At 41.7% G+C, this 27,774-nt stretch overlaps 1 protein-coding gene and 1 long non-coding RNA gene across 3 annotated transcripts in view; one reads left to right on the top strand and one right to left on the bottom strand.

Annotated features, from left to right (window-relative positions):
• Positions 1 to 27,774, bottom strand: part of LOC128349938 (deleted in malignant brain tumors 1 protein-like) — an 85,355-nt gene that overhangs the window by 31,724 nt on the left and 25,857 nt on the right. Inside the window, exons 8-15 of the mRNA XM_053307277.1 lie at positions 15,402 to 15,713; positions 13,969 to 13,989; positions 12,728 to 12,772; positions 10,301 to 10,451; positions 9,453 to 9,646; positions 5,151 to 5,462; positions 2,694 to 2,732; positions 64 to 214 (exon numbers count right to left, since the gene is read on the bottom strand). Of these exons, the coding sequence (XP_053163252.1) occupies positions 64 to 214; positions 2,694 to 2,732; positions 5,151 to 5,462; positions 9,453 to 9,646; positions 10,301 to 10,451; positions 12,728 to 12,772; positions 13,969 to 13,989; positions 15,402 to 15,713 (1,225 nt within the window). The remainder of the gene's footprint in view (positions 1 to 63; positions 215 to 2,693; positions 2,733 to 5,150; positions 5,463 to 9,452; positions 9,647 to 10,300; positions 10,452 to 12,727; positions 12,773 to 13,968; positions 13,990 to 15,401; positions 15,714 to 27,774) is intronic.
• On the top strand, positions 9,473 to 26,872 carry LOC128349946 (uncharacterized). 2 transcript variants are annotated; one of them, XR_008319080.1, is made up of 3 exons: positions 9,473 to 9,593; positions 10,389 to 10,470; positions 26,133 to 26,872. It is a non-coding gene; the product is annotated as an uncharacterized LOC128349946 (long non-coding RNA). The 2 variants fall into 2 exon arrangements; XR_008319081.1 differs by lacking the exon at positions 26,133 to 26,872 and adding an exon at positions 12,557 to 12,705.

The following is a 27,774-nucleotide window of genomic DNA, read 5'->3' on the forward strand; positions in this document are numbered from 1 at the left end:
TTTGCCTATGCGTTAATTCGCCCCTGACCATTGAGTTGTGAAGCTGGTTTTTCTTGTACTTACTAAATATTTGTAAATGTGAGGTTGATACGAGAGCTGTTGCTTGCTAGTATTGTCCATACACAGTCTTGATTATTTCCATAATTTGCAGGATAGAAGGGGCTATGGAATGATCCCGATGAATCCAGAAGATAACCACCGCAAGAATTATTTCCTGCAAAGCAAAAAAACAAGTAAGCTCAAATATACAGAGGTATTTATATAGCAAGACATGTCCAGTCAGCTGAGCTGTAAATAGGGGCTTGACTTGGAGAACTCATATGCAGATAGGCATAACAGTGGCAACCACATTATTGTCCATGTACCTTCCTCTGTCAGAGGAAGGGAGCCTTTGAAGCCAACCCACTGAGCTTCCAACCATGCCACCCGTATATATCAGTTTCTGGTTTCAAATATGAACATCTGTTTGGAGGAACAGAGAACTGATGAACTGATTAAAAGAGCAATACATTTAGAATAACTCAGTTCTGAATAATTAATTGGTAGAAGGCATATACTGTAGGTGAGTTATTTTCTAATAATGTTTTTTTTTAAAAAAATTATTGGATTCTGTCATATTAAGTCTAGTAGTAACTACTATTTAATAAAGGGAAGATAAACAAGCAAAAGTTACTACTGTCTCAGGCAGGATTTTGATATTATTAATAATTTGATATTAATTGGGCTTTTTAATTTCAAGCAATCTTAGTAGCCTAAACACTTCTATGCGAAGTTCTTTAAAAGTATTCAAAAATGTCTTGAGTATAGGGAGAAACTAAAAATAAGTCAGATATACAGTCATCCCTCGCCAGCCACAGTTTTACCCACTGTGGTTTTGAGTATATGTGAATAGGATATTGTGACAGGTCTAGGTCTTACCAACCCCGACCCAAGTGACTGCCATTGGTGAGTGTTGTTTTTTTAGTGATGGGGGTTTCAGAAATTTGGAGGGGGTTCAGAGGTGCAACCTGCTTATTCCACTTGGTGACCCTTGCTGACCTTGTTGTCCCTTGCCAATTTAAAATGCTGTTGAGTGATTTGGGGGGAGGGGTTCAAAAAATTTCCAGTGGTTCAATCTGTTCATTCTTCTTGGTGACTCTTGGCGATATTACATTATTTTTTGTGATTCTTTAAGCACTTTTTGGTATATCCCCCCCCCCTTTATTTTTAGGTATTTTTGTGGTCATGATTCCCCTAACCCCCTCTTTCCCATAGACTTTAATGATTCACCAACCGTGAATTTGCCAACAGTGAGGTCTTGCCAGAATGTAACCCAAGTGATTGGCAAGGGATGATTGTACGACATCTCAGCCATTAAAATGAATGTTTGGCCTAAAATATGTTCTTGGTTAGAGTTCTGTTAAAATAATTTTAATTTTTTTAAAAAAATTGGAACACAGTGTCAGAAAGGAGTAGTTTGGCTGGTCCTTGACCATAATAATCTGCAACTGAGAAAAGTTTACCAAATTTAGTAGATTTCCATCATGCTACAAAATTTGCAATCACTAATATCTGGGTTGTTCAAAAGAAGTAATCTTATACTAAAAGATATACATTGATTCAATTAAAATAAGTACTACATGAATCTAATCGTGACAGAATTATGAAATAGAATTACTCTCTCCCTCTAATCATTGCAGTTATTATTTCCTTCACATGCTGAAATAATTAGCAAAATATCCATAATGAAACAAGCCCCGCCCCGCATTTTTTTAAAGGGGCATTTTTTCCAACATATTAATCATAATATATGTTCAAGGGGATGAAAGTACTATTAATATAATCCAGTGGGGACTTGTGTGGTGGGGACAAAAAACAGTAGTTGGCTGAGTAGCGGCTGAGAAGGAGCAGGTCCCACACTCTTACTGGTGAATGTTGAGATGCACTAGGAGGCAGAGAATGCTAGATCAGCAGCATGGAGTTTTGTAGTGCTGACTAGTCAGTGGTGCCCTTCGTAAGCTCCAGATATCATCAGACTCTGTCCACACTAGGGATGTGCAGAATGTTCCAAGGTTGGAACATTCCACCTCAAAACGGGCTATATCAAGAGTTCCGAGCTTGGAACAGAATGCCCTTTTTAAAAGGGGTCCTGTTCTGAGCTTGGAACAGAATGACATGTTCTAAGGCAGAACATTCTGACCCTGTTCTGAGCACAATTCTGGATTCCAAAATGGTGCCCGGAACAGGGCTCGGACTGTTCTGATGGAATGTTTCACGCATTTTGCATTCTGTTCTGAGCTTGGAATGGAATGCAAAATGCATTTCATGCACACCCCTAGTCCTCACTGACTAGTCAGCACCCACTCCCTCCATGGTGTTTACTCAGCCTCCCGTTTCCTTTGCCATCTGCTTGTAAGGACATGGGGCTCCTGCCCCCCACCCTTGGTTTCTGCTTAGAAGCTGTGATCATGTACTACATTCCATCACACATTACCAGCAGCTATTAGTATAATCCAAAAAAAATTCTAGAAAATTATAGACATATAATATGATAACATTCATAAATTTCCAAAGTGGTAAGAAAGACTTGAATACCAATATCTTCTCATACACATGGTATTGTCCTGATATTAATGATCCAAAGAAGAGAGTGTGTGTGATGACTCCCCTACCCCCGCAAACGTGCATAATAAAGCAAACACATCTCAAATTACCTGATGTTACTGGTGGTTCTGGCGTAGAAGTATGAGGACCTGCAAACAGAGTGTACGTAAATCAAAGGCATTTCAAGAGGCCTATACATTTCTTTAAATCTCCAGCATATGTGGAAAAGAGGAGTAGGAGGGGCTAGAGCACCGAAGAAGGAAAGTTAGAGAGAAAATCAGAAAAAGCAGGGGAAATGTCATAAACACAGGAATATACATGAAGGACTGGCTCCTGTGCTCACAGAACTGCTGCTTCTGGCTATGCAGAAGAAACTCTCTCTAGTACGCATTAAGCACTTCTCCCATTTATTGCTGAAAACAGATCAACATTGCTTGTGTACAGAGCGTTCTACTATTTAACTGTAGCAATTTTTAAAAAGTCATACTCTGCAAATTTAATAGTGGCTCATGTTGAAATGCCAAATTCTTCAAGCTGGTTTAAAATAATTTGAGGTGGTCTATACACTGGAGTTAAGAAATCTGGCTCACATGTAGATTATGGAAGCACCAGCACTCCTTATGAAGAAGCACTAATGCTCCCACACTGCAGACTAGTGCAACTCCACTGTTTGTGCAGATAGTGTTTTTTTTTTTTTTTTTTGCTGTTCTCCCCCATTGACCCAGAAGTAGATCTCTGAATGCTGCCTGGTTCTCAGAGACCTATTTCCAGGTTTCATGGCAGGGGAGACTGGCTGAAATTGCACCCCCACAAACACACAAACTGCACTACAGTGGAAAGCAGCAGCAGCAGCACCTGCACAGTACAAGCACTTCACAGGGAGTGCTGGTCCTTCCTTACTATGCAAGGTAGTCTCTCTGTATTTCTCTTCTCGATATGATCTATAACACATATGTAAAATTCATATTAACCCCTGCTAATTTGGCATAACCCCGGCTAACCTGGAAAAGAGGCACCTTGTAACATTGTGATTCTTTTTATTTAGCAGGGGGAGAGTAACTGGCCCTATCCACCCACAGCACAGTACCTCCAGTGACTGGAGATTTGAAAAATATAAAAGCAGTAATGATCCCTAGCATGGAATTGGCCTTTTTCACAGCTGCCACACATTGAGTTGACACTTTCAACGAGCTGTCCACCATGACCCCAAGATCCCTCTCCTGGTCCGTCAGTGACAGTTCAGATCCCATCAATGTTTACTTGGAGTTGGGGTTTTTTGTCCCAATGTGCATCACTTTACACTTGCCAACATTGAATGAATGAACCACATTTGCCATTTTGTTGCCCACTCACCCACTTTGGAGAGATCCTTTGGGAGCTCCTCACAATCAGTTTTGGATTTCACTACCCAAAAGAGTTTGGTATCATCTGCAGATTTGGCCACCTCGCTACTTACCCCTACTTCTAGATCATTTAGGATAAATTAAAGAACATCGGTCCCAGTACAGATCCTGGGGGACCCCACTTCTTGCTTCCCTCCATTGTGAAAACTCTCCATTTATCCCTACCCTCTGTTTCCTGTCCTTCAGTCAGTTAGCAATCCACACATGTACTTGTCCCCTTATCCCATAACTGCTAAGTTTTCTCAGGAGTCTTTGATGAGGAACTTTGTCAAAAGCTTTTTGGAAGTCCAGGTATACTATGTCAACGGGATCACCTTTATCCACACACTTGTTGACGCTCTCAAAGAACTCCAAAAGGTTTGTGAGGCAACATTTACTTTAGCAGAAGCCATGCTGGTTCTCTCCCAGCAGGGCCTATTCTATGTGCTTTACAGTTTTATCCTTGAGGATGCTATCCATCAATTGGCCTGGAACAGACGTTAAGTTAACTGGTCTGTAATTCTGAGGACCTCCTTTCCTTTCCCCAGGAAGCCCTCTGTGCCACTGAAAACATGTCCTTGAGGCTTCAGAGCTCTTGGTCTGCTCCTCTTGCTGGACCAGTGTTTCCAGGCATCTGGAAGCCTTGGGAAAAGCTGCAAAGCTCACCCTCTTTCCTTAGCCAGGGCTCCCACGACATGCACCAGTGGCCACCTGCAGCTGCCACTGCCACCAGCCACCTCCTGGGGCCTCTTGCCTGGCTCTGCCCATCTCCTTCCATCAGCCAGGATGGAAGGAGAATGGGCAGAGGGCAAGCAGTCAAAGGAGGCAGCTGGTGATGTGCACCCCTGCTTGCCTGGCTTTGCTCATCCTCCTTCAAAGGCCTGGGCTCCCAACTGATGGTAGGAGGATGGGCAGAAGAGGGTGAGTGGAGGGTGTGCATGCACATGTGCATCGGGGGGGGGCAACACAAGTAGGGAGGCCAACTGTATGTGAACACAGACTGCCTCACCCCTCACTGTTCCTCTGCTTTCTGGCACTGGATGTCAGTCACTGGATTTTGAAATGAAGATATACACAAAAAAGAAATACCATTTTCCTGAAGGATCATTTGAAGGATCATTGCATTAGTAACATAAGATGCTTTCAGAATAAATTCCCTTCCTTTAAAGGAAAAATGGCAAATACCTGAACAGATGACACCAGCATCTTCGCTATGACCACAGTTGTGTACACCCCAACCATTATGAGGACACTGCCACAAGTATTCTTCAGTTCCATTGCACATCACATCATCCAAGAGAATCCTGCCTGAGCCTTGGCCAAAATAGGCATTTCCTGGGGCACTAACAGCCCATCCACATCCCAGCTGTCTGCACACAACTTGTGCACTGTTTATGTTCCAGTAGTCATCACAGACTGTTCCCCAATTTCCTTCATAATAAATTTCAACACGGCCTTCACAACGGTTTCTTCCATTCACCAGTGTGAGTTCTGTCCCTTTGGAATACAAAGAAGAGAGCTTATTGGACATTCAACATGTGCTGCATGGTGGAGTATATATGTCCTTTCTTCTGTTAATTACAGGAATGAAATATTGGCATTTTGCAAGAAATGTCCTCCCTTCCTCCCTGCAGGATTCTGTGTTCCTGCCTTTATTACTTGGCTTCAAGAACTTGATTAAGAATGTTTAAATTATCATGTTGAAGGTAAGTGTCTCACTGAAATCAGTGAGACTCACAGTGCAAGCCTATCCACAGTTTATGCCCATTGGTTGACAACAAGATTGCAAAAAAGTTATGTGAAAATTATAGTGGTAAAACCATGCTATTGATATCATACCTCTGGTACAAAGCCCACATGTGTGGAGTTGGGAAGAACAAGATTTAGTTATATTTTGAAGGCTGATTCAAAAGTCAGTCCCAGTCTTAGCAACGGCATAGTGTCACACCAACAAAAGAGATGGTGCAAATTAAAGCACTCCCACTGAAGTCAAAGATATACCCAGAATCACAGATCACCATCTCTTTCCTCTTCACTCCTATAGCCCTAACGGGAGATGGGATTCTGAGCAAGTTCTCAGATGGGAGATGGGATTCTGAGCAAGTTCTGAGCAGCCAGTCAGAACAAACTACACCAGCATGTAAACCTATGCCAAGGAACACACATTTTGTATATCAAAGTGCATGACAATGTCTATCTGTTCTCATTCTAGAGAACATATCAGTGGAAAGTTTGCTGATTGGAACTTTGGTGAAGTCAGGGGAGACAACAAAGTATTTATTATGTAATAGTTAAAATAGTTCTTCCCTCTTTTTCATTGATAATGAGAAAACGCCTATGCTAAAATAAGCATACGATAATGAAAAAAGAAAGAGAATCATAGAAACAGATTCAAAACAACAATGACAAAAAGAAATCCACCCCATCCCAAACTGAAGTTGGCAGCTTTTTCTCATCACTAATTAGGATGTATTGCAGCAATTTATGATTTATAAAGGGAACAGCAGAACAGCATTGTTTCTTTAAAAGCAAATATTGTATATATACAAAGATAAGCCTAGAGGGACACATATCACAGCCTAGAGATACACATATCTATCATACTGATATGACAGACCGACAGATAGGATTGAACAAGGGATTAATAGGTGGATATTGAAACTAATAGATCTCATGACCAAAGATGAAATGCATAAAATCAAAGTGAAGAAGAATGGATGAATTGTGTGGCTGTTGTCTAAAAAGGAGAATATAGTGAGGGCCATCTGGACGCTTTCCAGATTACCCGTTAGAACTGTTGCAAAATGCTTCAGCTTGGCAGAATTGAAAACAATCCCCAGAATCTACAATGGAAAATACAGCTTCTTTTTTGCAATGGACATACAATCTTATAGCATTAAATTGCTGTGATAAAATCCATTCTTAATGTGAACAGAACCCTGTTGACAGCGTAGGGACTGTGGTGTCACAACACAAGAAGTACGGAAGCATACTTAGCAGATACGTTGTAGGGGTTAATCTGGAAGGCACCCTGGGAGTTATTCGCACTTGGCTTTGGGTTTCAGAGTAAATGTTGAGTGAAGCCACTTTGAAATATACTCGCGGCATTGAGAGAAGCAGTCCCTCCCCTCTGCTCTCGGTTTTCTTTTTAAAACAAGTCCACAAGGCATGCTCTGTGTTTTCCTACTAGCCAATGTGGGGGGGAAGAGAACTCCAGCAGAGAGAGATCTGCATTTCTGACCAGAGCATGCCTCTTATCATGCTAATGATTCTACGTGAGTGCCTCTCCCATTTGCTCTGGCGTTTTCAGAAAAAGTAGCATTTTAAAAATTCAGTCATGCATTGAGATAAGCTAGAATTCACATCACAAAGCCCGCTTTGTGTGTGGAGTGGGTCCAAAAATCTCAAAGGGACTTCGAGGTAAGTTTGGCTGGTGTGTGAATGAAGACACACTCTTCTGAAGGAGATTCAGGGCAGAAGCCCTGTGTGTAAAGCCTCCAGGTGGTATTTGTTTTTCCAATTCCCCTTTTTACTTCCTTTTCTCTTTCCATCACACTCCTTTCTTTCTGCTCTTTTTGTCTGGTTCTTTCACTTACTTGATATTACTTTTTGTTATGTATATGCAGCAGGGGCGTAGCAAGGTTGGAGTGGGCCCAGAGACAAGATTTTAAAATGCCCCCCCCCCCCAAAGTCCAGGGCCTCCGCACACCCCAGGCCCCCAAGGATTTAAGTCTGATATTCCAAAATAAGTATGCTGCCTGCAAATACATTTCACTGAATACACACACACACACATCACAATATATAGTGATATACATTGAGTACTATACATTTGTATTACTTTTAATGCCTAGAACACACTAGAAAGATGAATTATTAAACTGGGCCCCTCGCTGCAGATTAGCAAAGGAGACTTTCAACCATGCAGGGTGAGCCTATGTTTGTTTTCCCAGAATTCTGAACAAATTCAGTCAAGTTTGATTGCAGGAGGTTTTTCACAGGAGGCTTTAAAGCCCTTTAAGACACATCTCCTCTGGAATGGAGGTGCTGCATTCACATGTTGGCCAGATTTACCCTGAAGTCCCTGCAAGTTATTGGGGAGCAGTTCACACACAAGAAAAATAAAATAAAAGCACCACACATGCTTCACAGTTCTCACTCAGACCTTCTGGGCTGCAAAACAACTTGAACATAAGTGCATTTATAAATGAATGAATGAATAAATAAAATTAATAAAATACTGTTCCAGAAGTTTTTGCAATTTTCTGCCATGAAACAAGCCACTTATAGGACTTTTTAGATAGTTTTTTTTAAGTCAGCAAATTTTCCAAGCTGTTTCAAAATAAATATTCAGAGACTTCTCGGTCCCTCCCCCCCCCCATATCCAAGCCCTATGGCAAGCAGATCCCTATATATGGGGGGGGGGGGCGTGAAAGGTAACCACAAAAAGGAGTTCACACTCTACCTGACAAATGCTGGTCTGGGCTAAGCAGGGCCGCAAGGGGTCTTCTGCTGCAGAGAACACTCTGGCTGCCTCCTCCTTCCTGGCTGGCTTGGGCCCTACTCGAGTTCAGGCTTCACTGCGGCCTACACGGAGGCCTCCGTGGAAGCCCCGCCCACCCGCCGATCAGCTGAGAGGCGGGAGAAAAGGAGCTCTTTGCAGCTTGCCTGCTGCTTCCATTGCGGCCAGCAGAACAAGCAGGAGAGACGGCGAAGAGGGCAAGTGGCTGAGAGGCTATGGGGCTGGGCAGGGGGCAATGGGGAGTCACATGAGGTGCCCCTGGGGTGCCCCTCCAGGCAGTGGGGCCCCCAGACAAGTGTCTCCCCTTGCCCTATCATTGTTACGCGCCTGATATGCAGGGATCTATAGCTGTACATGTATGGCTGAATGTATAAAACGTTCACAAAGTCCAAACTAGAGAGGAACTTTCAGAGAGTTGAAAGTTGAATTTGCATGGACAGTGTTGAAGGGAAGGAGACGGTGAAAACATGCATTGATAACTCTTTCAAACTGCTTAGAATGCGTTGCATGTTTTTATTAACATTAATATACAATATAAAAGAAATTAGTCCTGCTTTCAAGCTTTGCTAATAATACAAAACCATGATTCCATTCTTATAGATGTCTTTCCTTGACGTAAGAGTTCAATAATAAAGCAGTCACACTAGACAGATGAAGGCAGATACAGATCCCCTGCTAATTGAGCAAAGAGGCACCTTTTAAAAGTGGTGATTCTCTTTATTGAGCAGGGCGAGAGCAACTGGCCCTATCCATCCCTAGCACAGCATCCCTCCAATGGCTGTTGCTGGTGTCTAACTTATGTTTATTTTTTAGAATGTGGGGACAGGGAGCTATTTTATTTGTTTGTTTGATTGTTTATATATATGAAACTGCTTTGGGAACTTCTGTTGAAAAGCAGTATATAAATATTCTTAGTAGTAGTAGTAGTAGTAGTAGAAGAAGAAGAAGATGACAAATATACTCACCATATAACCATTGAAATGAAGTGTAGACAGCATAAAAGCCTGGATATGTTACGCTGGAGTCACTGTGAAACCGCACTGCAAGGACATTTGATGTGGAAACAAATGATAGGGAGGAACCAGAACAAAATCTTCCAAGGAGATGTGAGTAGAGGTGCCCATCGTAGACCTCAACATAATCATAGTTGCATTCCGTACTAGAATAAAACAAGAAATGTAGGCATATAGAACTCAATACGGCAAATAACTGGTGTTTATTCTACTAAGAGCAATGAATTGCTGGTTATGGCAGGGAATGCTGTACATCAGAAGTCCATATAATATGAAAATATGTTTTCATGTTGGTAAAGTTTGTTCATAGACTAAAAACACTTTAGATATAATGGCTGATGAGGCATAACTTGCTATCTCTGTAATGGTCCTCTCCAGGGCTGCAGCAGACTTCAAAGCAAGTGCCTATGCTTTTAAGTAGTAGCAGATGTGGAAGCATCATTTCTGCAGGTGTGCTGCAGATATGCTACTTTCACACCCACTGCTTAATAGCTTGGAGCTTGCTTTGAGGAGGGATGAGGAGGAAGGAGTCCTCACCACAGCTGCCACCGCCACCCTTGCTACAGCTGCGGCTACCGACCGGTCGGTGGCCACTCTTCATTCTTCATTCCACACCACACAGCGGTGCTTTTTAATAGGTAATTTTAAGAAAACTAAGAACTTTCCCTTTGCCCCTTTCCCGTCCACCAGAATTTGCTGCTCCTACAAATTTGCCACCATAGTAGGCAAGTGCTGACTTTGCCTATGCGTTAATTCGCCCCTGACCATTGAGTTGTGAAGCTGGTTTTTCTTGTACTTACTAAATATTTGTAAATGTGAGGTTGATACGAGAGCTGTTGCTTGCTAGTATTGTCCATACACAGTCTTGATTATTTCCATAATTTGCAGGATAGAAGGGGCTATGGAATGATCCCGATGAATCCAGAAGGTAACCACCGCAAGAATTATTTCCTGCAAAGCAAAAAAACAAGTAAGCTCAAATATACAGAGGTATTTATATAGCAAGACATGTCCAGTCAGCTGAGCTGTAAATAGGGGCTTGACTTGGAGAACTCATATGCAGATAGGCATAACAGTGGCAACCACATTATTGTCCATGTACCTTCCTCTGTCAGAGGAAGGGAGCCTTTGAAGCCAACCCATTGAGCTTCCAATTATGCCACCCGTATATATCAGTTTCTGGTTTCAAATATGAACATCTGTTTGGAGGAACAGAGAACTGATGAACTGATTAAAAGAGCAATACATTTAGAATAACTCGGTTCTGAATAATTAATTGGTAGAAGGCATATACTGTAGGTGAGTTATTTTCTAATAATGTTTTTTTAAAAAAAACATTTATTGGATTCTGTCATATTAAGTCTAGTAGTAAATACTATTTAATAAAGGGAAGATAAACAAGCAAAGGTTACTACTGTCTCAGGCAGGATTTTGATATTATTAATAATTTGATATTAATTGGGCTTTTTAATTTCAAGCAATCTTAGTAGCCTAAACACTTCTATGCGAAGTTCTTTAAAAGTATTCAAAAATGTCTTGAGTATAGGGAGAAACTAAAAATAAGTCAGATATACAGTCATCCCTCGCCAGCCACAGTTTTACCCACTGTGGTTTTGAGTATATGTGAATAGGATATTGTGACAGGTCTAGGTCTTACCAACCCCGACCCAAGTGACTGCCGTTGGTGAGTGTTGTTTTTTTAGTGATGGGGGTTTCAGAAATTTGGAGGGGGTTCAGAGGTGCAACCTGCTTATTCCACTTGGTGACCCTTGCTGACCTTGTTGTCCCTTGCCAATTTAAAATGCTGTTGAGTGATTTGGGGGGAGGGGTTCAAAAAATTTCCAGAGGTTCAATCTGTTCATTCTTCTTGGTGACTCTTGGTGATATTACATTATTTTTTGTGATTCTTTAAGCACTTTTTGGTATATTCCCCCCCCCTTTATTTTTAGGTCTTTTTGTGGTCATGATTCCCCTAACCCCCTCTTTCCCATAGACTTTAATGTTTCACCAACCGTGAATTTGCCAACAGTGAGGTCTTGCCAGAATGTAACCCAAGTGATTGGCAAGGGATGATTGTACGACATCTCAGCCATTAAAATGAATGTTTGGCCTAAAATATGTTCTTGGTTAGAGTTCTGTTAAAATAATTTTAATTTTTTTAAAAGAAATTGGAACACAGTGTCAGAAAGGAGTAGTTTGGCTGGTCCTTGACCATAATAATCTGCAATTGAGAAAAGTTTACCAAATTTAGTAGATTTCCATCATGCTACAAAATTTGCAATCACTAATATCTGGGTTGTTCAAAAGAAGTAATCTTATACTAAAAGATATACATTGATTCAATTAAAATAAGTACTACATGAATCTAATCGTGACAGAATTATGAAATAGAATTACTCTCTCCCTCTAATCATTGCAGTTATTATTTCCTTCACATGCTGAAATAATTAGCAAAATATCCATAATGAAACAAGCCCCGCCCCGCATTTTTTTAAAGGGGCATTTTTTCCAACATATTAATCATAATATATGTTCAAGGGGATGAAAGTACTATTAATATAATCCAGTGGGGACTTGTGTGGTGGGGACAAAAAACAGTAGTTGGCTGAGTAGCGGCTGAGAAGGAGCAGGTCCCACACTCTTACTGGTGAATGTTGAGATGCACTAGGAGGCAGAGAATGCTAGATCAGCAGCATGGAGTTTTGTAGTGCTGACTAGTCAGTGGTGCCCTTCGTAAGCTCCAGATATCATCAGACTCTGTCCACACCAGGGATGTGCAGAATGTTCCAAGGTTGGAACATTCCACCTCAAAACGGGCTATATCAAGAGTTCCGAGCTTGGAACAGAATGCCCTTTTTAAAAAGGGGTCCTGTTCTGAGCTTGGAACGGAATGACATGTTCTAAGGCAGAACGTTCTGACCCTGTTCTGAGCACAGTCTTTGGATTCTATGGAACAACAAAAACAGAACAGTCCACCTGTATTAGAACTTTATTATTAATTATTTATTAATAAATATTTATTAATAATTATTTTGCCTATATAATTAATATTATAGCACCCTGTGTCTGTGTACCAATGGATGGATGGACCCCATCAGACCTGGATATATAGCCACAAGCATTGCTTTGCTAGCTTCATCCGTTTATTTGGGGGTTTAAGGATTCAGAAACAGTTGGTGACTTTTTTCTCAAATGTGTATAATAAAGCTAGTACATCTCAAACTAACCTGATGTTACTGATGGTCGTACAGTAAGAGTATGAACTGGAGGACCTGCAAACACAGTATACGTAAGTCAAGGACATCTCCAGAATATACATTTCTTTAAATCTCCAGCATATGTGAAAAGAGGGAAGAGAGCCAGGAGCACTGAAGAAGGATAGTCAGAGAGAATCAGAGAAAGGCAGGAGAAATATCTGCACAAACACAGAAATATACATTAAGGACAGACTCTTGTGCTCAGAGGTGCTCTTACCCCTGGACTTCAGGGCCATGGTGGTATTGAATTGTAATAGCATTAAGTGTGTGGCTGATAGATACAAAAAGTGCAGGAACTGAAACCTACACTCTGACGATTGCCCATGTCTTATTTGGAGAAAATAACTCCTTGCCTTCAGATGAGCAGATGCCTACAACATTTCAAGCAAATAGGTGCAAGAATAAAAAACTAAGCTAAGCCCCAGAAAACAAGTATTCAAAGCTGTTCACATAGAAAAATAAATAAACAATATGGTTCCTTGTTCCAAAAGGGCTCATAGTCTAAAAGGGTCCAGGTCACCACATCTTGTGGCAGAGACCCTTCGTGACCCTGAGCACTTCCAGAGGCAGGGGAGATCTGCAAAAATCACACCCCAATTGGAGTGCACACTGAGTTACTGCAGAATGCAGCACCAGTGCCGATAGAGCCCCAGTGCTTCCTGGCAGCCTCTCTCTCTGCTTCATATGGTCTATAATGCATATGTAAAACTTATACTGGACAAGAATGTGCAATTGGTTTAAGTATAAGAGTATTTCAAATGGGTTTTTTAGTGCTATGTGCGAAAAAGGCCATTTAGTCTAATCCAATGTGAATTTTACTTGGAACTGAGACCCACTGAATTAGTTTCAATTTAGTCTGTTCTAAATGTGCACAGCATAGCAGATTAAGGTGTTGAAAATCTGATTCAAAAGGTTTGGGGGTTTGTAGAAATTCAGTTACAATTACATTTAATTTGGATTTCTGATAGATTGTCTGCATTCTATGGAAGAACTATTAGAGAGTGCTTGTATGTCTAATTGAGACTAATGGAACTAAAGTAGACACTATTATGTACTAAACAATAGCTTAGAAATTAAAAGATGTCCCATTCATCTATACACATTAGCTGTTTTCATTTGTGGTTACCAAACATGGTAGCCTGTTTGGTGGAGTAGAAAACTGACAAACAGTTTAAATGAGCAATGTAAAGACAGAAACAGCAACCAGTTACCTTTTGTAGTGGATTCAGATGCTACGAGAAAGAGAGAAAGACATGAGTAAACATTTCCTGATCACACTGGTTAGACACAGAGTGCAGGGTTCAGATTAAGTTAGTCAGCATCACCGAAGTAAATGACACAACCTAGTCAGGCGGCCCAAGCAGCCACACAACCGGAGAGTATGGTAGATCGGTGCACTCACACCCTTCTACCTCATGATTAGACCAGGTAAAAAACCTTGGCTACCACGGTGAAGAGCACCAGGATCGGGACCGACCCCAGCGCTCCACATGACCAGCCCCCAGGTAGGGCTGTCCAAGCCTAGGTAGGAATGACCTTAATGGTTTTTAAACCAAACTTATATGGGCTTGAAATTTTAATTCAAAGAAACATAAGCTATATGACTCTATGCCGCTAGTTTAAGTGCCTTGTGAACTGTTTTATTCAGGTCCATCCAATGTACATAATGTAGGTGACTTCATAAATAGATATATTGTACTGTGGTGGCAAAATACAGGCTTACCTGTCTACTGTATGACCACACAACTTGGGCTTAATGCTCAGTGTGGCCTGCTGGTCATGGAAAGTCCCCAAATGCTGCTGGCTTACTGGAAACTGCAATGCTTACACAAGCAATATAGAAAGGGGAACTGGGCAGAACATGGGATCATCATCCCAGACATCTTCACAGACATGGCAAGGCAAAAGTTGCTTCGCATATGCAAAAAAAAAAAAAAAGTTGCTTAGCTATAAGCGCCTATAAGAGTTTAATAGGAGGGGACTTTCCAGATTGTGCACGCATCTTGTTAATCGTGGCAGATTTTGATTTATTTATAACAATGCCTAACCATGTATGGAACCATGAATCTACCGCTAACTTACTTCCCTAAAATCTGTATAAAAGCAGGCTGAGTCCCATGTTCAGGGCCATTTGAGCAAGTCACATCTCAAGACGCAAACAGGCCTAGCCTGGAGGGCATGGTGGGGATATGACCAGCCAACTGACCCTTCGTATATGTGAAGTGCTATTAGACTTTGCAAAATAAAGCAACTCAATCTAACTGAAGAGTGTCTATCCAACTGAAGAGTGAAGTTTTGTTTCTTCAACAGAACTAAAAAAGAAATACAATTTCCTAAATGGCAATTATTATGAAGCAAAAGCACAAATGCTTAAATCATTCTACAGTTATTCATATATAATTCTGATGTACATTCTTATAGAGATGCAAGGGTGACATCATAACAACAACAGCAGCTATTTATCTGCTGGTTTTCAACAAAGGTTGACAAAGCAGTTTACATAGAGAAATAATACATACATACATACATACACACATAAGATAGACACCAGAAAAAGTCAATGGAGGTACTGTGCTGGGAGTGGATAGGGTATAAGATGTTTTTGGAATAAATTCCCTTCCTTTAAAGGAAAAAAGGCAAATACCTGAACAGATGACACCAGCATCTTCGCTATGACCACAGTTGTGTACACCCCAACCATTATGAGGACACTGCCACAAGTATTCTTCAGTTCCACTGCACCTCACATCATCCAAGAGAATCCTGCCTGAGCCTTGGCCAAAATAGGCATTTCCTGGGGCACTAACAGCCCATCCACATCCCAGCTGTCTGCACACAACTTGTGCACTGTTTATGTTCCAGTAGTCATCACAGACTGTCCCCCAGTTTCCTTCATAATAAATTTCAACACGGCCTTCACAACGGTTTCTTCCATTCACCAGTATGAGTTCTGTCCCTTTGGAATACAAAGAAGAGAACTTATTGGACATTCAACATGCGCTGCATGGTGGAGTATATATGTCCTGTTAATTACAGGAATGAAATATTGGCATTTTGCAAGAAATGTCCTCCCTTCCTTCCTGCAGGATTCTGTATTCCTGCCTTTATTACTTGGCTTCAAGAACTTGATTAAGAACAATTAAAGTTATGATTAAGAACGATTAAATGATTAAAGTTGATTAAAGTTATCAGGTTGATATGAAACCTTAGACTGCAGTCCAGGGAAAGGTTTGTGTATCAATAAAACCAATAAGAGTTACAGTGCAATCCTATCCACAATTTATGTTCATTGGACGAAGGCAAAGTTGCTCCCTAATCCACGTGCCGGCATAACCTGCAGATAACACCAGCATTGTAGAGCTTTGCTGGCTATGCTGGCATCGTACAGTATTTTCACCAAAAATTTTCTGGAATAACCATGATAATAGCACAATGCTACTGACAGACGGTGTGGATATATGTGGGGCTTGGGGAAATAAGCAGGACTTGGTTGGCATCCATATTAAATTAATGGATTCCATATTCATATTCTATTCATATGAGCATATCTATTGAATATGCTCAGTCAAATGCTAGTCTCCGCCTCAACAATAGTATCATGTTACACTAGCAAAATACTGTGGGTGGTGCAAGCTGGCACACCTTTATTAAATTAATGATGTAACCAAAATTATGGGGCCCCATCTCTTTCCCACCCATCCCTTCAGTTATAATGGAGGATAAGATTCTGAGCAGTCAGGCATAGGAGACTACTACCAGCAAGTAAACCCATGCCAAGGAACACACATTTTGTACATCATGTTGCATGGTTACATCTAGAAAACATAATACACATCAGTGGGGACTTTGGTAATTGAGACTTTGTTGAAAGGACATTTTGCACAGAACACAAACAGTGAGGAGAAACAACAGAGTATTTATTATTTAAAAGATTTATTTCCTACTTTTCCATTAACAATGCTCAAAACAGTATACAATAATGAAAAAGGTCATAAAACCAAAATAAAAACTAAACTAAACTAAAACCCCAATAAAAGCAAATAATAAAAGTAGCAACCAGAACATACAGGACATACTGGAAAGGCTTATTGGCAGCACATATATTCTCAGAATGCTTGCAGGAACTCTACTGCAGGATTCTAGATGCAAACACCTAAAAGTAACCTCCCCCACCACCCTGCCAATTTCCTTTTCCAATTTCCTATGGGAGCACATAGCTGGTCATGTAATTTCACAGCAATCAATGACAGTTCTGTTGAGAGTAAGGGATTAGATTAACATTAACCAATTTGTGTACATATGCCTACAAAGCAGTTGGTTTCGTATTTCACATAAGACCTGTGTCATCACCATTAGCAGCCACTAACATGATGAGACCACAGAATTCCACTGCCCAGTGCTTAACCATGTGCTTATGACCCATTGTTTGTCATGAATAGGGATGTGTGGACCGACCCGAGGTCGAGCTGGTTCTCCATCGAGCCAGTTTGGACCCTGTTCAGCTCAACCTTGAGCCAAACCCACTGGGCCAGCTCAGAGTTGGTCTGGGGTTCAAAAATGGTTTGTTTGTTTGTATGAAACTCACTGCCAGGCCTGGGTCATTCTGCCGCCTCTGGGGAGTGCTGATGCAGTTGTGGGGAACTGTGTGTCTGAATCTCCCCCCCCCCCTCCGCCCATTGGCTTCCCCCCTGTCTTTTCTGGGCTGGTTTGGTCCATTTGTGGGCCTTTCTGGCCCTCTCCTGGCTTGCAACGACCATTTGCGAGCCTAGTTTGGGCAGAATGACCCACGCCCGGCAGTGAATATATATATATATATAATTTATTAACATTTAGAAGCCCAGACTGGCTCAAATTCAAGCTGAGCCAGGGGTGGTGGTTTCCAGGGGTGTGCAAAACTGAACATGCCCAGTCCATTCGAGTCTGGTCTCAAACTGAATAAGGCAAACCAATTTTGTGCATACCCTAGTCATGATGGGTGGATTCCACTTGATTCAATTCAGAATCAGATTGCCAATTATAAGCATCACTGAAGAAAATCCTCCTGCCCTGCCAAGAAATACAGTTTTTAGCGTTCCAAAATGGTCTACATTTTAAAAATATGGATATTTCCTTTGCAAGCAGCATGCATATTCTCATTGTGCTACTTGTGAATTGTAGTGCACAACAGCACTGTAGGAACACCTCCTGGGCCATAGAGAGAACTCTGAAGAACATCTGCCCTCCTAGTTTACTCCCTTTGGCTGCCACCAGTACCAGGAGTCAGACACCACAATTTTTTGTTACTATCAGCAGGACCTTGTATTCCAATCTGCCAAGATCATCTACCTTAAATATGATATATTACTGTGAACTGCTTTAAGAACCACAATAGTTATAAAGCGCTCTGTGTGTGTGTGTGTGTGTGTGTGTGTGTGTGTGTGTGTGTAAACAAGTAAATAGTTTCAGGACAGGGGAATTATGGGTCCAAATACAGGCCATGGCATAGAGCAGTTCCTAAATTCGACATTATTTTATCTCCCAAAACAAAATAGAAACCAGAGAGGTTTTTAGAACTGTGTGAAGGACAACCATCTTGAACAGTTGCAAGAAACCATCTAGATAATTTGAGTGAAATACAGAAGTTATTCACCAAACAGAAGGCTATTCAGCTGGTCATGTAATTTCACAGCAATCAATGACAGTTCTGTTGAGAGTAAGGGATTAGATTAACATTAACCAATTTATGTACATATGCCTACAAAGCAGTTGGTTTTGTATTTCACATAAGACCTATGCAGCTCTTATGCCTTCCCTGTACATTGTCACTATAGTGGGGGTAAATGGGAGCATACTGGCTAGCCAGGCCCCCTGCGCTCCCTAGCCATATCTTTAATATTCCCACAGCCAGCACTGTGGCAAGCAGCATGCTGATAGCACATGCTCAGAATCTCATTTTGCATTCTGAACCAATAAAAAACGTTTGGAGGAAATAGTGCTCCAATCAAAATACAAATGAGCATTACAAGGTGGATAAATGTGTATTCTGCACTAAGTAATTGTGTACTTGGGCAACACCACTAATTGATAGGACTCAAGAACATTACATTTCTTTGTCTCATGTCCTACATATATCACTTATCTTACTCTGGTGATATACACACAAAATATGTAGCAAAAAAAATTAGAAAATACCTGTACAGGTGACACTGGCATCTTCACTGTGGAAACAGTTATGAGAATGCCACCCTGGGCTACGGCAGTCCCATAGGTGAGACTCATTTCCTCTACACTTCACATCATCAAGGAGGATATATCCTGATCCTTCACCAAAATAGGCATGCCTTGGGGCTGAAATGGCATCTCCACATCCAAGCTGCCTGCACACAACCTGGGCACCGGCTATGTTCCAGTAATCACCACAAACTGTTCCCCATTCACCTTGGTAATAAAGTTCAACACGGCCCTCACATCTGTTCGATCCATTCACCAATCTTAAGGACACGTCTTTGAAAGACAACAGCAAATAACTTAGTGAGCAGCGGCCTGCTTCCATATGACATGCTCTTAAATAGCAGTGAACAAAATGAATGAATGACTAATAATAAGAAGCCACATGCAAGAACTTGTCTCTTCCTTTGTCTCACCCACAATACATTCAGAAGTGTGAAAGAACAAATTACTAGAAAGCACATGGTAGCAAATGCAGCATTGCCTAATGAATGCTATTCTAGAAATCTGTGTTGGAATTCAAGGTATGGACACACACAGAGAGAGAAGGGATGTGGAAAACCCATCAGAAGAAATTATCCGAAATTTTATCCCTAAACTCAGAGAGAATTTTCACTTTGGATAAATTTCTACACATCCACAGAAATTGTAACTGCCAGACAAGCCACCACGAAGTTTAAAATGAAGCTGGTCTGTTCAGTCATTGGAACTGCCACAGAGAAACATTAAATTAAAGATCCAGCTGCATGCACAGTTCTGCATGCACAGTTCTTTCCAATGCACACACATGAATTTTCTGCATGCTCGCCTGAACAACAATTTGGTGCAATTATACAGGCATAGCTGATTTACTCAATTGAGACCTGGATTATGTTTTTGTTTTGCCATAAACTAGCGTGCCCAAAAGTAAAGTGTCAATAAAAATCGTTAAGACATAACATCTTAATATCACATTAAAGAGCTGTGCAAACCATATGATCAATGATCCCAAAGCAGTCTGCATTGGGACACAAGGCATCAGGTCTGAAATGTCAAACTTTAGGTAGGTCTTACCATGTTTAGTTGCATACAGAAGTCATGATTATGTGTTTGCAAACATATAAGTTTAAATGGCGATGGTCGTGGGCAATGGGGACAGCAGCAGGAGGGAGATTTGTATCTATATTTAGGAACATAGAAAATTGCCATATACCATTGGTCTATCTAGCTCAGTATTATCTTCACAGACTGGCAGCAGCTTCTCTAAGGTTCCAGGCAGGAATCTCTCTCAGCCCTATCTTGGAGATGCCAGGGAGGGAACTTGAAACCTTTGGCTCTTCCCAGAGCAGCTCCATCCCCTAAGGGGAATATCTTACAGTGCTCACACATCAAGTCTCCCATTCACATGCAACCAGGGAGGACCCTGCTTAGCTAAGGGGACAAGTTATGCTTGCTACCACAAGACCAGCTCTCTTCTCTTGAGGATGTTTGAATATGCAAGGCATGTTGCAGAAAAAGATCTTCCAAATCAAAACCCACAAATATCTATACACAAATATAAATACTAGCCTTATGAATCATCCATGGTCCTGAATTACATTCTCTAATAGTCCTCTTAAGATGTTTGGGGGAAGTGGACATTATGCTAGCCACCAATTGTGTATAGTGTTCCTAAAGATGGAGAAGATCTTTCCATGAGTACGGCATTTGTTTTATCAGGCAAATGCTGTATTTATGGACCACATTGGGATATGGCTACAGAGTGCCTCAGCATGAAGATGGGGATTGCCAGAACACCCTCTGGATCCTGTACCCATCTGTACAGGTCTGCAAAGCACATGAGACTAATAATTAGATCCAAGATTATGCAAGTCCTATTCTATTCTAGCGAAAAAATTATTTTCTAAACAATTCTAGAGAAAAATGCCTCTGATACTGGAATTGATGTGATACAACCCCAAATCTTAGAGTGGTGGCGGGGGGATGCCTCACCTTTAGTGAAGATCCAGCTGGTTTGAAGAAAACAGCTGCCTTCTGACAGGGGCAGAGTTTCAGAATGTCAGTTTTCCATAAATGCACCAGGAAAGGAAGCAACATCATGATGTGTATTCTTTTTCCTGGTGTATTACAGGGGGAAACAATGGACGCGACCAGAGCATGGCTGTTTCTCCCCCAGAAATGTTCAAAGAAAAGGATTTGCTTCCTTTCCTGGTGCATTATAGTCTGGTATCAGGCAAGGAAAAGCAGGGTTTTGAAATGCTGCCACTGCTGGAAGTCAGCCAGTTTTTTTCAAGCAAGCTGGAGCTTGGTTAAGATAGGAGTGTGCACGGAACCACCACCAGCAGTTGGTTTCAAATTTGAACTGAATGATAACCGAAGCACCAGTCCACGAATTGGTTTGTTAGAACTGGCGGGACAGTTTGGTTTGTCCACATGAACGGGGCTGAACTGGTTCAGCCTGGTTTGGGATGCATGTAAAGGGGAATCTGGTAAGGATTTGCATGAAATCAAAAATGACCCCCATGCACATGCAGTGGTCACGCAAATTGCCTCTGCACATGTGTGGAGGCCCAAACTGGCCTACACTGATGGGGGGTGGGGGAGTGCCAGAGGAGACTCGAGGAGCTGCTACCAGCCCACCACCATCACAGTGGAGCCACCATGGATAAAGTGACTTGTCCCCACAGCCCCACCACTCTTTTCATCTCTAAGCTAGTCACTAGGGATTCCTCTATGCTACTAATGGGGAATCCTTAAAAGATCCCCTTTACAAGTATCCCAAACCAGTTGAATGAAGCCAAACTGGTTCAATCTGAACCGTGCCCGGTCCAGTAAGAACTCGGACTGGTTGAACCAGTCCACTTTGAATCAAATCAGGTTCAATTCAAACTGGTTCTGCACACCCCTAGTTAAAGATAAGCCCATGCCACCCCTATTCTCATTCCTATCATGATGCACTGAACTGATAATGATTATCAGTGGTCCTGACCACATTTTGAGTCATTAGTATGATGTGAGAGTTGTCAGGATCAGGCCGATAATTCAGCTCATGCATAGCCCAGGTACCCCATTACAGAATCCACACTTTACCAGACTCTTACACAGCACTTCTGCTGTTGAGAGCTCTTTACTAATATTGGTCTTACCTGCTGGAATAGAAAAATAATGAGCCTGAAATCCAGTGTTTTGGTAACTAGCATCACTTGAAAATACAACTGTCATTGTGCTTGAGTTAGAAAGGTATGTTTGGCTGTCCCAAATACAAATTTTTTCTAGAAAAAGACCTACATCTGCTGGCCCATCATAGATTTCAATATAATCATAAGAGCAGGAAGTGTGTGGCTCCAGGCTGTGGATAGAAAATTAGAAAACACTATGACGACATCTTGCCTGTAGTTATAAAATTATGAAAAGCTAAAAGCCACAAAAATGAGGGAACCTTTAGCTCTTTGTATACTCTGGACAAATTGTGACCTGTTTGTTTGTTTGTTTGTGCACATGTGGGCAATGAGTAATTCAGCTCTGAACTAAGTCTGTGCAGCCCAAGCTAAGTGCTTTAATTTCAGGTACAGACATAACTTGGCAAGTTCAGAAAGAGTTTCTTGCTATTTCTGTAGACATAATAAGAACTTCATGTTATACAACAAACATGATTGCTGGCCTCTACAGCTGATTTTACAGCAAAGAGGAGGAAGGCATGCAGTAGGCATTAAAATCATGCTCAAGATTACAAAAGGCAGCATAAATCCTGAAAGTATTGTCACTTACTCAAGATTGTCAAAGATGAGATTTATGTAGGAAGAACGCTCAGCATGGATTTCCCAAACACAATGTGCATTATTTGGGTATAATCCAGGATAATTTGGGCTACCGAATTTTCCAAATGGATCATACAGACGACCACCACAAAGAGAGGACACTAAGTGCAGCAAAAGAAATGGAAAAACATTTCTCAGCAGACTACTATAATATAGATTCTTTATTATAAAGAGATGCTTATTATTGGTTTTGAGGTGTCATAAAGTCCATATTCTCACCATGAACAATCAAATACCTTCACTGAGTTTGATAAATTCAGATAAATTGTATTTGGTGGCGCAGTGGTAAAACTGCCGCCCTGTAACCAGAAGGTTACAAGTTCAATCCTGACCAGGGGCTCAAGGTTGACTCAGCCTTCCATCCTTCCGAGGTTGGTAAAATGAGTACCCAGAATGTTGGGGGCAATATGCTAAATCATTGTAAACCGCTTAGAGAGCTCCGGCTATAGAGCGGTATATAAATGTAAGTGCTATTGCTATATTGTTTTTACATATCCAGTTGAGGCGCTCAGTGTGAAAAAGCATGCATCATTAAGCGATTTTCAAATATATAAATAAAGTCCCAGTTCTTAAACTGCTTACTCAAATCACATTGCTGTCAACTGTCAATGAGACTCCTCTGATATAAACAATGAGGGCTTATCTAACATAAACCATTTGATGTCTGCTACAATAAAGTCTACTAAAAAGACAGCTGTCATAACAGTCCTATGAGTCCACTGATGCCAGCAGCTGCTAAACACAAGCTGCTACCACCAGCAAATATATACAGAATACTCACGATCATGTGCACTCCCAGCAGCAAAGTGGAAAGAAAGGTTGTTCCACTTTAAACTACAAATAATGTATTGATACCAACAGATCCACCCGTCGGGGCACCACCTTTGACATCTACCAATCACAGCACTGGTTGCCTGTGACCAAGCCACAAAAGTAGTACATAGAAGGAATGAATCCACACAGGACAACAGTGGGACACTTCAATGACATCATCCTCTGCAACCACACGTACAATATACAGTCTAGGAGAGACAAACGCATCACAGAAGCCTCACATCACATATGCATCACATACACAGCCAAGGCTGAAATCAGCACAAGTCCAGGAGCTGATGTGTTACAGGGATTGCTACAAAAAGGAATACAGTCCCTAATGCCACAAATGCATACAGGCTGCAAAACCACTCCAATGATGTATAAACAGACAGGGACACATTGGGGCCAGAAGGATGGCCTATCAAAAGACCCACCTGACCCCACTATTTACTTGAGAAGGAGAACCAATTCTTCCTAGGATGCTGGATGGACGACACCCATGTGAGGGGAAGGGGCTTTTGGACAGGGAGGGAATTCCATTAGAACAAGGAAGAATGGGAGTCACAGCAGCACATTCACTTTCACAGGGAAACATCTCTGTGAAAGTGAAAGAACACTGAGATAGGAAACGGTAGTATGAGCCCTGCCAAGGGGAACTGATGAACTGACCAAAACACAAAACTCTCATTTTGGGTGTCTGCCTAACAACAAACACTTCAGAGGCAAACAAGGGGAAAGATAGGAAGCTGCCTTATACCAAGTCAGACCATTGGCCCATCTAGTTCAGTATTGTCTACACAGACTGACAGTGGCTTCTCCAAAACTGCAGGCAGGAGTCTCTCTCAGCCCTATCTTGGAGATGCTGCCAGGGAGGGAACTTGGAACCTTCTGCATGCAAAGATGCTCTTCCCAGAATGACCCCCTCCCCTGAGGGGAATATCTTACAGTGCTCACACTTCTAGTCTCCCATTCAAATGCAAACCAGGGTGGACCCTGCTTAGCAAAGGCAACAATGCATGTTTCCCACCACAAGACCAGATCTCCTCCCATAAAGAACAGAGAGTGGGGAAGGGATAAATAGAACTAGCACCCACTTACACACACCCCATTTTAAACCCAGTGAACTATAGTGGTCAGAATACAAATGGGAAACCAGATTCAAATCCACACCCATGCAACCACTGGGAGTCCTTGGCCCAGTCACTATGTTTCAATCTAATCTACCCACAGAGTTGTTGTGAGGATAAAACGATATTGTAGGAATACTAGTGAATGCAGCTTCAACCTTTTCCAAAGAGGGGGCAGGATGTAAATGCAATTCAACAAACATTTTATTATTTATTTTATTTGTATTTAATATCTTTATATACCACCTAAAACACAAGTCTCTGGGTGGTACAATAAAAACAACAAATAAAAAGGTGAAAACATTACAACAGTTTAAAATTTAAAACAACGTTAAAACTATTAAAAACCATCAAACTATTAAAACTAACCATCAAACTATTTTACACACTAACCACACAGCCATGGGAGCAAACAGAAAATGCATATATCAGGGTCCAGGTCTATTGCTTCTGTCGCTAAAACTGGACTGAGAGGGTGGATGTAGATGTAACGTAGGCTCCACAAGGCTTCATCTAGGTTCTAGGTTCAAACCTCCACACAGAGAACCGAAGGAGGTTTCAAGTTTCAGTGGGAGAGCAATGCTCCCTATCTGGCACCTAGTAGCATGGACCACCTCCTGCACAAGGAAAAGCAGGAAGTTCTCAGGAACTCTCATTAAGAGATATATAGAAGGGCAAGAATGCTGCTATGAGAAAAAGGAGAGGGTCCCTTGGGTTGAAATGAGAAACAAGCTCCATTTAGCTAATAGCCTGGTTCTTCTGTGCCTCTGGATGCCTATATTTTAGTCTCACCACCTCCAAATTCCTTAAGTTGATTATTAACACTTGCTGATTATTACCTCACAGATTTTGCTATCCATCTGGCCACTCTGTTTCATGTGCCCAAATGCATGGCTTGTTATACCAGCAGTGACCGGGGGATTGTGAGAGCTACTCTGTTACTATTGCTTGGGTTCAAGGCGCTCCAAGCCCTGATGGGTCTGGCAATGGAAAACAGCCTGGGACCCCCTCCTGTTGAATCCCATTTTGTTTGCAGCAAGCAGGTTGACAGCAAGCAAGGGTTCAAAGGTTAACATCTGGCGACTATCACCACCACACAGAAACATCTATAAAACAGTCATTGTTTTATTGAATAGCATCCATGACGGAGTGAGTTTAAAAAGCAATACAAATTCATGGCATGGCCAGCCTTCTTGTTCCAGCAGGATTCCTGTGCCTTTGAAAGATGCATGGTGGATGGCAAAATAACAGGTGCAGTTTCCCCAACATGGCAATCCCAAGCTGGGTAAGGCTTTACCAGTCACATAACTGCCTGTCAAGCAGCTTTCAAAGGCATAGGTATCAGCTAGAAAATAAAGGTGGTAACTTGGTAACTCTGTTGCACATCTGGTTTCATATTGGTAACTACTGCTGTTGATCTTGCTGTAGGTCTCACTCATGGTCTGTATTGCACTGGGAACCAACAACATCCTTGAATCTGCACATTCTGCTTAATTTCCTGTGAAAGGCCAAGAGAGATACAAGAACAGCATGAACAATCGTCAGCATCAGAGAGTTTTGTGCAAGCAAGCAACTGAGAAGCAGTGCTCTTTCCATTATTGTACCTTATTGCCCACCCAACTCATAGTGACCCTGATGTCCACATTCACCTCTTGGAGGAGATATTATAGTCATTAAGACAATGCTTATCCATCTCATTATGGAGTTGCAGTGGAATTCGGTCTGTCTGCAGTTACTGTTCTGCTCCATATGCCAAGCTCTGATCTTGTAAGAACGAAGAGAGTTTGGCCACCAGTGTAATGACTGAAGTAGACTGCCTAATGCTCACCCAGAAATGTGACTACACCCCCCCCCAGTACCTTCATCAGTGCATGGTGAGTGCTTCCCTTCATTTGAAATTTCAAGGCAAACAGGGTCTCCCATTTTCTAGTGTATATTTTACCCTCTGTGGAAAACACTGATACCAAATGTTGGATAGATGGATTATTCAGCCAATGCAGTTTTCCTTTATTGCAGAGGGGTGGGGGTGGAAGTATGGGAGACATTTGCAAAAAGTCATACTTTGAGATATAAAATCTTCCTCCTTGCTTACCTGAGTGAGGTGTGTTGTCCTTGTATCCAGCTGTAAGAGTGGAGTTAAGGTTCCTCTTGAATGTTGGTGTCCAGACTCCTGAAGGTTAGTGTCAGCAATATGGCCTTCTTATATTGCTTGTTCTCCTTGGGTGTTTGTGCACAGTACTCCCTTTCTGTACCAAGTGCTGTTTCACAACGAAGTTCCCACTTGTGTGCTCTAGTCTAGGTCAGAGTGATCTAGCCCAGGTGCCCCCTTGAGGTATACCCTGCTATCTGAGGTGTGTGTGGGATTTATGCTGTCAGGGCAGTGAACACAAAGCAGGAGAAGGTGGAGATTATGATCTTTGGCTCTTGACACTCTCCAGTGGAGTGTTTTAATTTGTACTGTTTTTGCTTGGATAAACATTATGCCACCATTCAAGAAATGTCTTAGGCTGGAGGGACCAAAGAACACTAAGTATATCCCACGTCTTCATCTCACAACCCAACACCATGTAGTTTTGGACCCTCAGCCAATGCAGTTGTGATGGCATCATGGTGCCACAACATGGATCCCAGTTACCGGTATAGTTTCAGAGTTAACTGGTACAAGGGGATAGTCAGTATCCCCTCCTCCTCAACCAGCACAGGATTGTGCTGCGAGTAGTCTTGCAGACAACACAATGGACAAATGCACCACATATGTAGCTTTAGGCCACAATCCAGACATTGCCTCTTGAGAGATATTGCTATTATTCTGGGGGGAAAGGAATGACTATCAAACCAGCGTCAGTCTGTGGTGAAGACTGAAATATGGAAGACTTCCCTGGTTCGAATCTCTCCTTTGCTGCAGACTCGCTAGGCAGCCTTAGACAAGCCAGTTCTTCTCAGCCGCAGCTGCAATACAATGATCATAATACCCACTCACCATACCCACTTACAAATATTGTAAGGAGTGCAACAATATAATCCACATGAAGCACATATTATTTTTGAAACACTGGAAAGTGCTATACAA

Source organism: Hemicordylus capensis, chromosome 3 (assembly GCF_027244095.1).
Source record: "Hemicordylus capensis ecotype Gifberg chromosome 3, rHemCap1.1.pri, whole genome shotgun sequence".
In the NCBI taxonomy this organism is placed as follows: Eukaryota; Metazoa; Chordata; class Lepidosauria; order Squamata; family Cordylidae; genus Hemicordylus; species Hemicordylus capensis.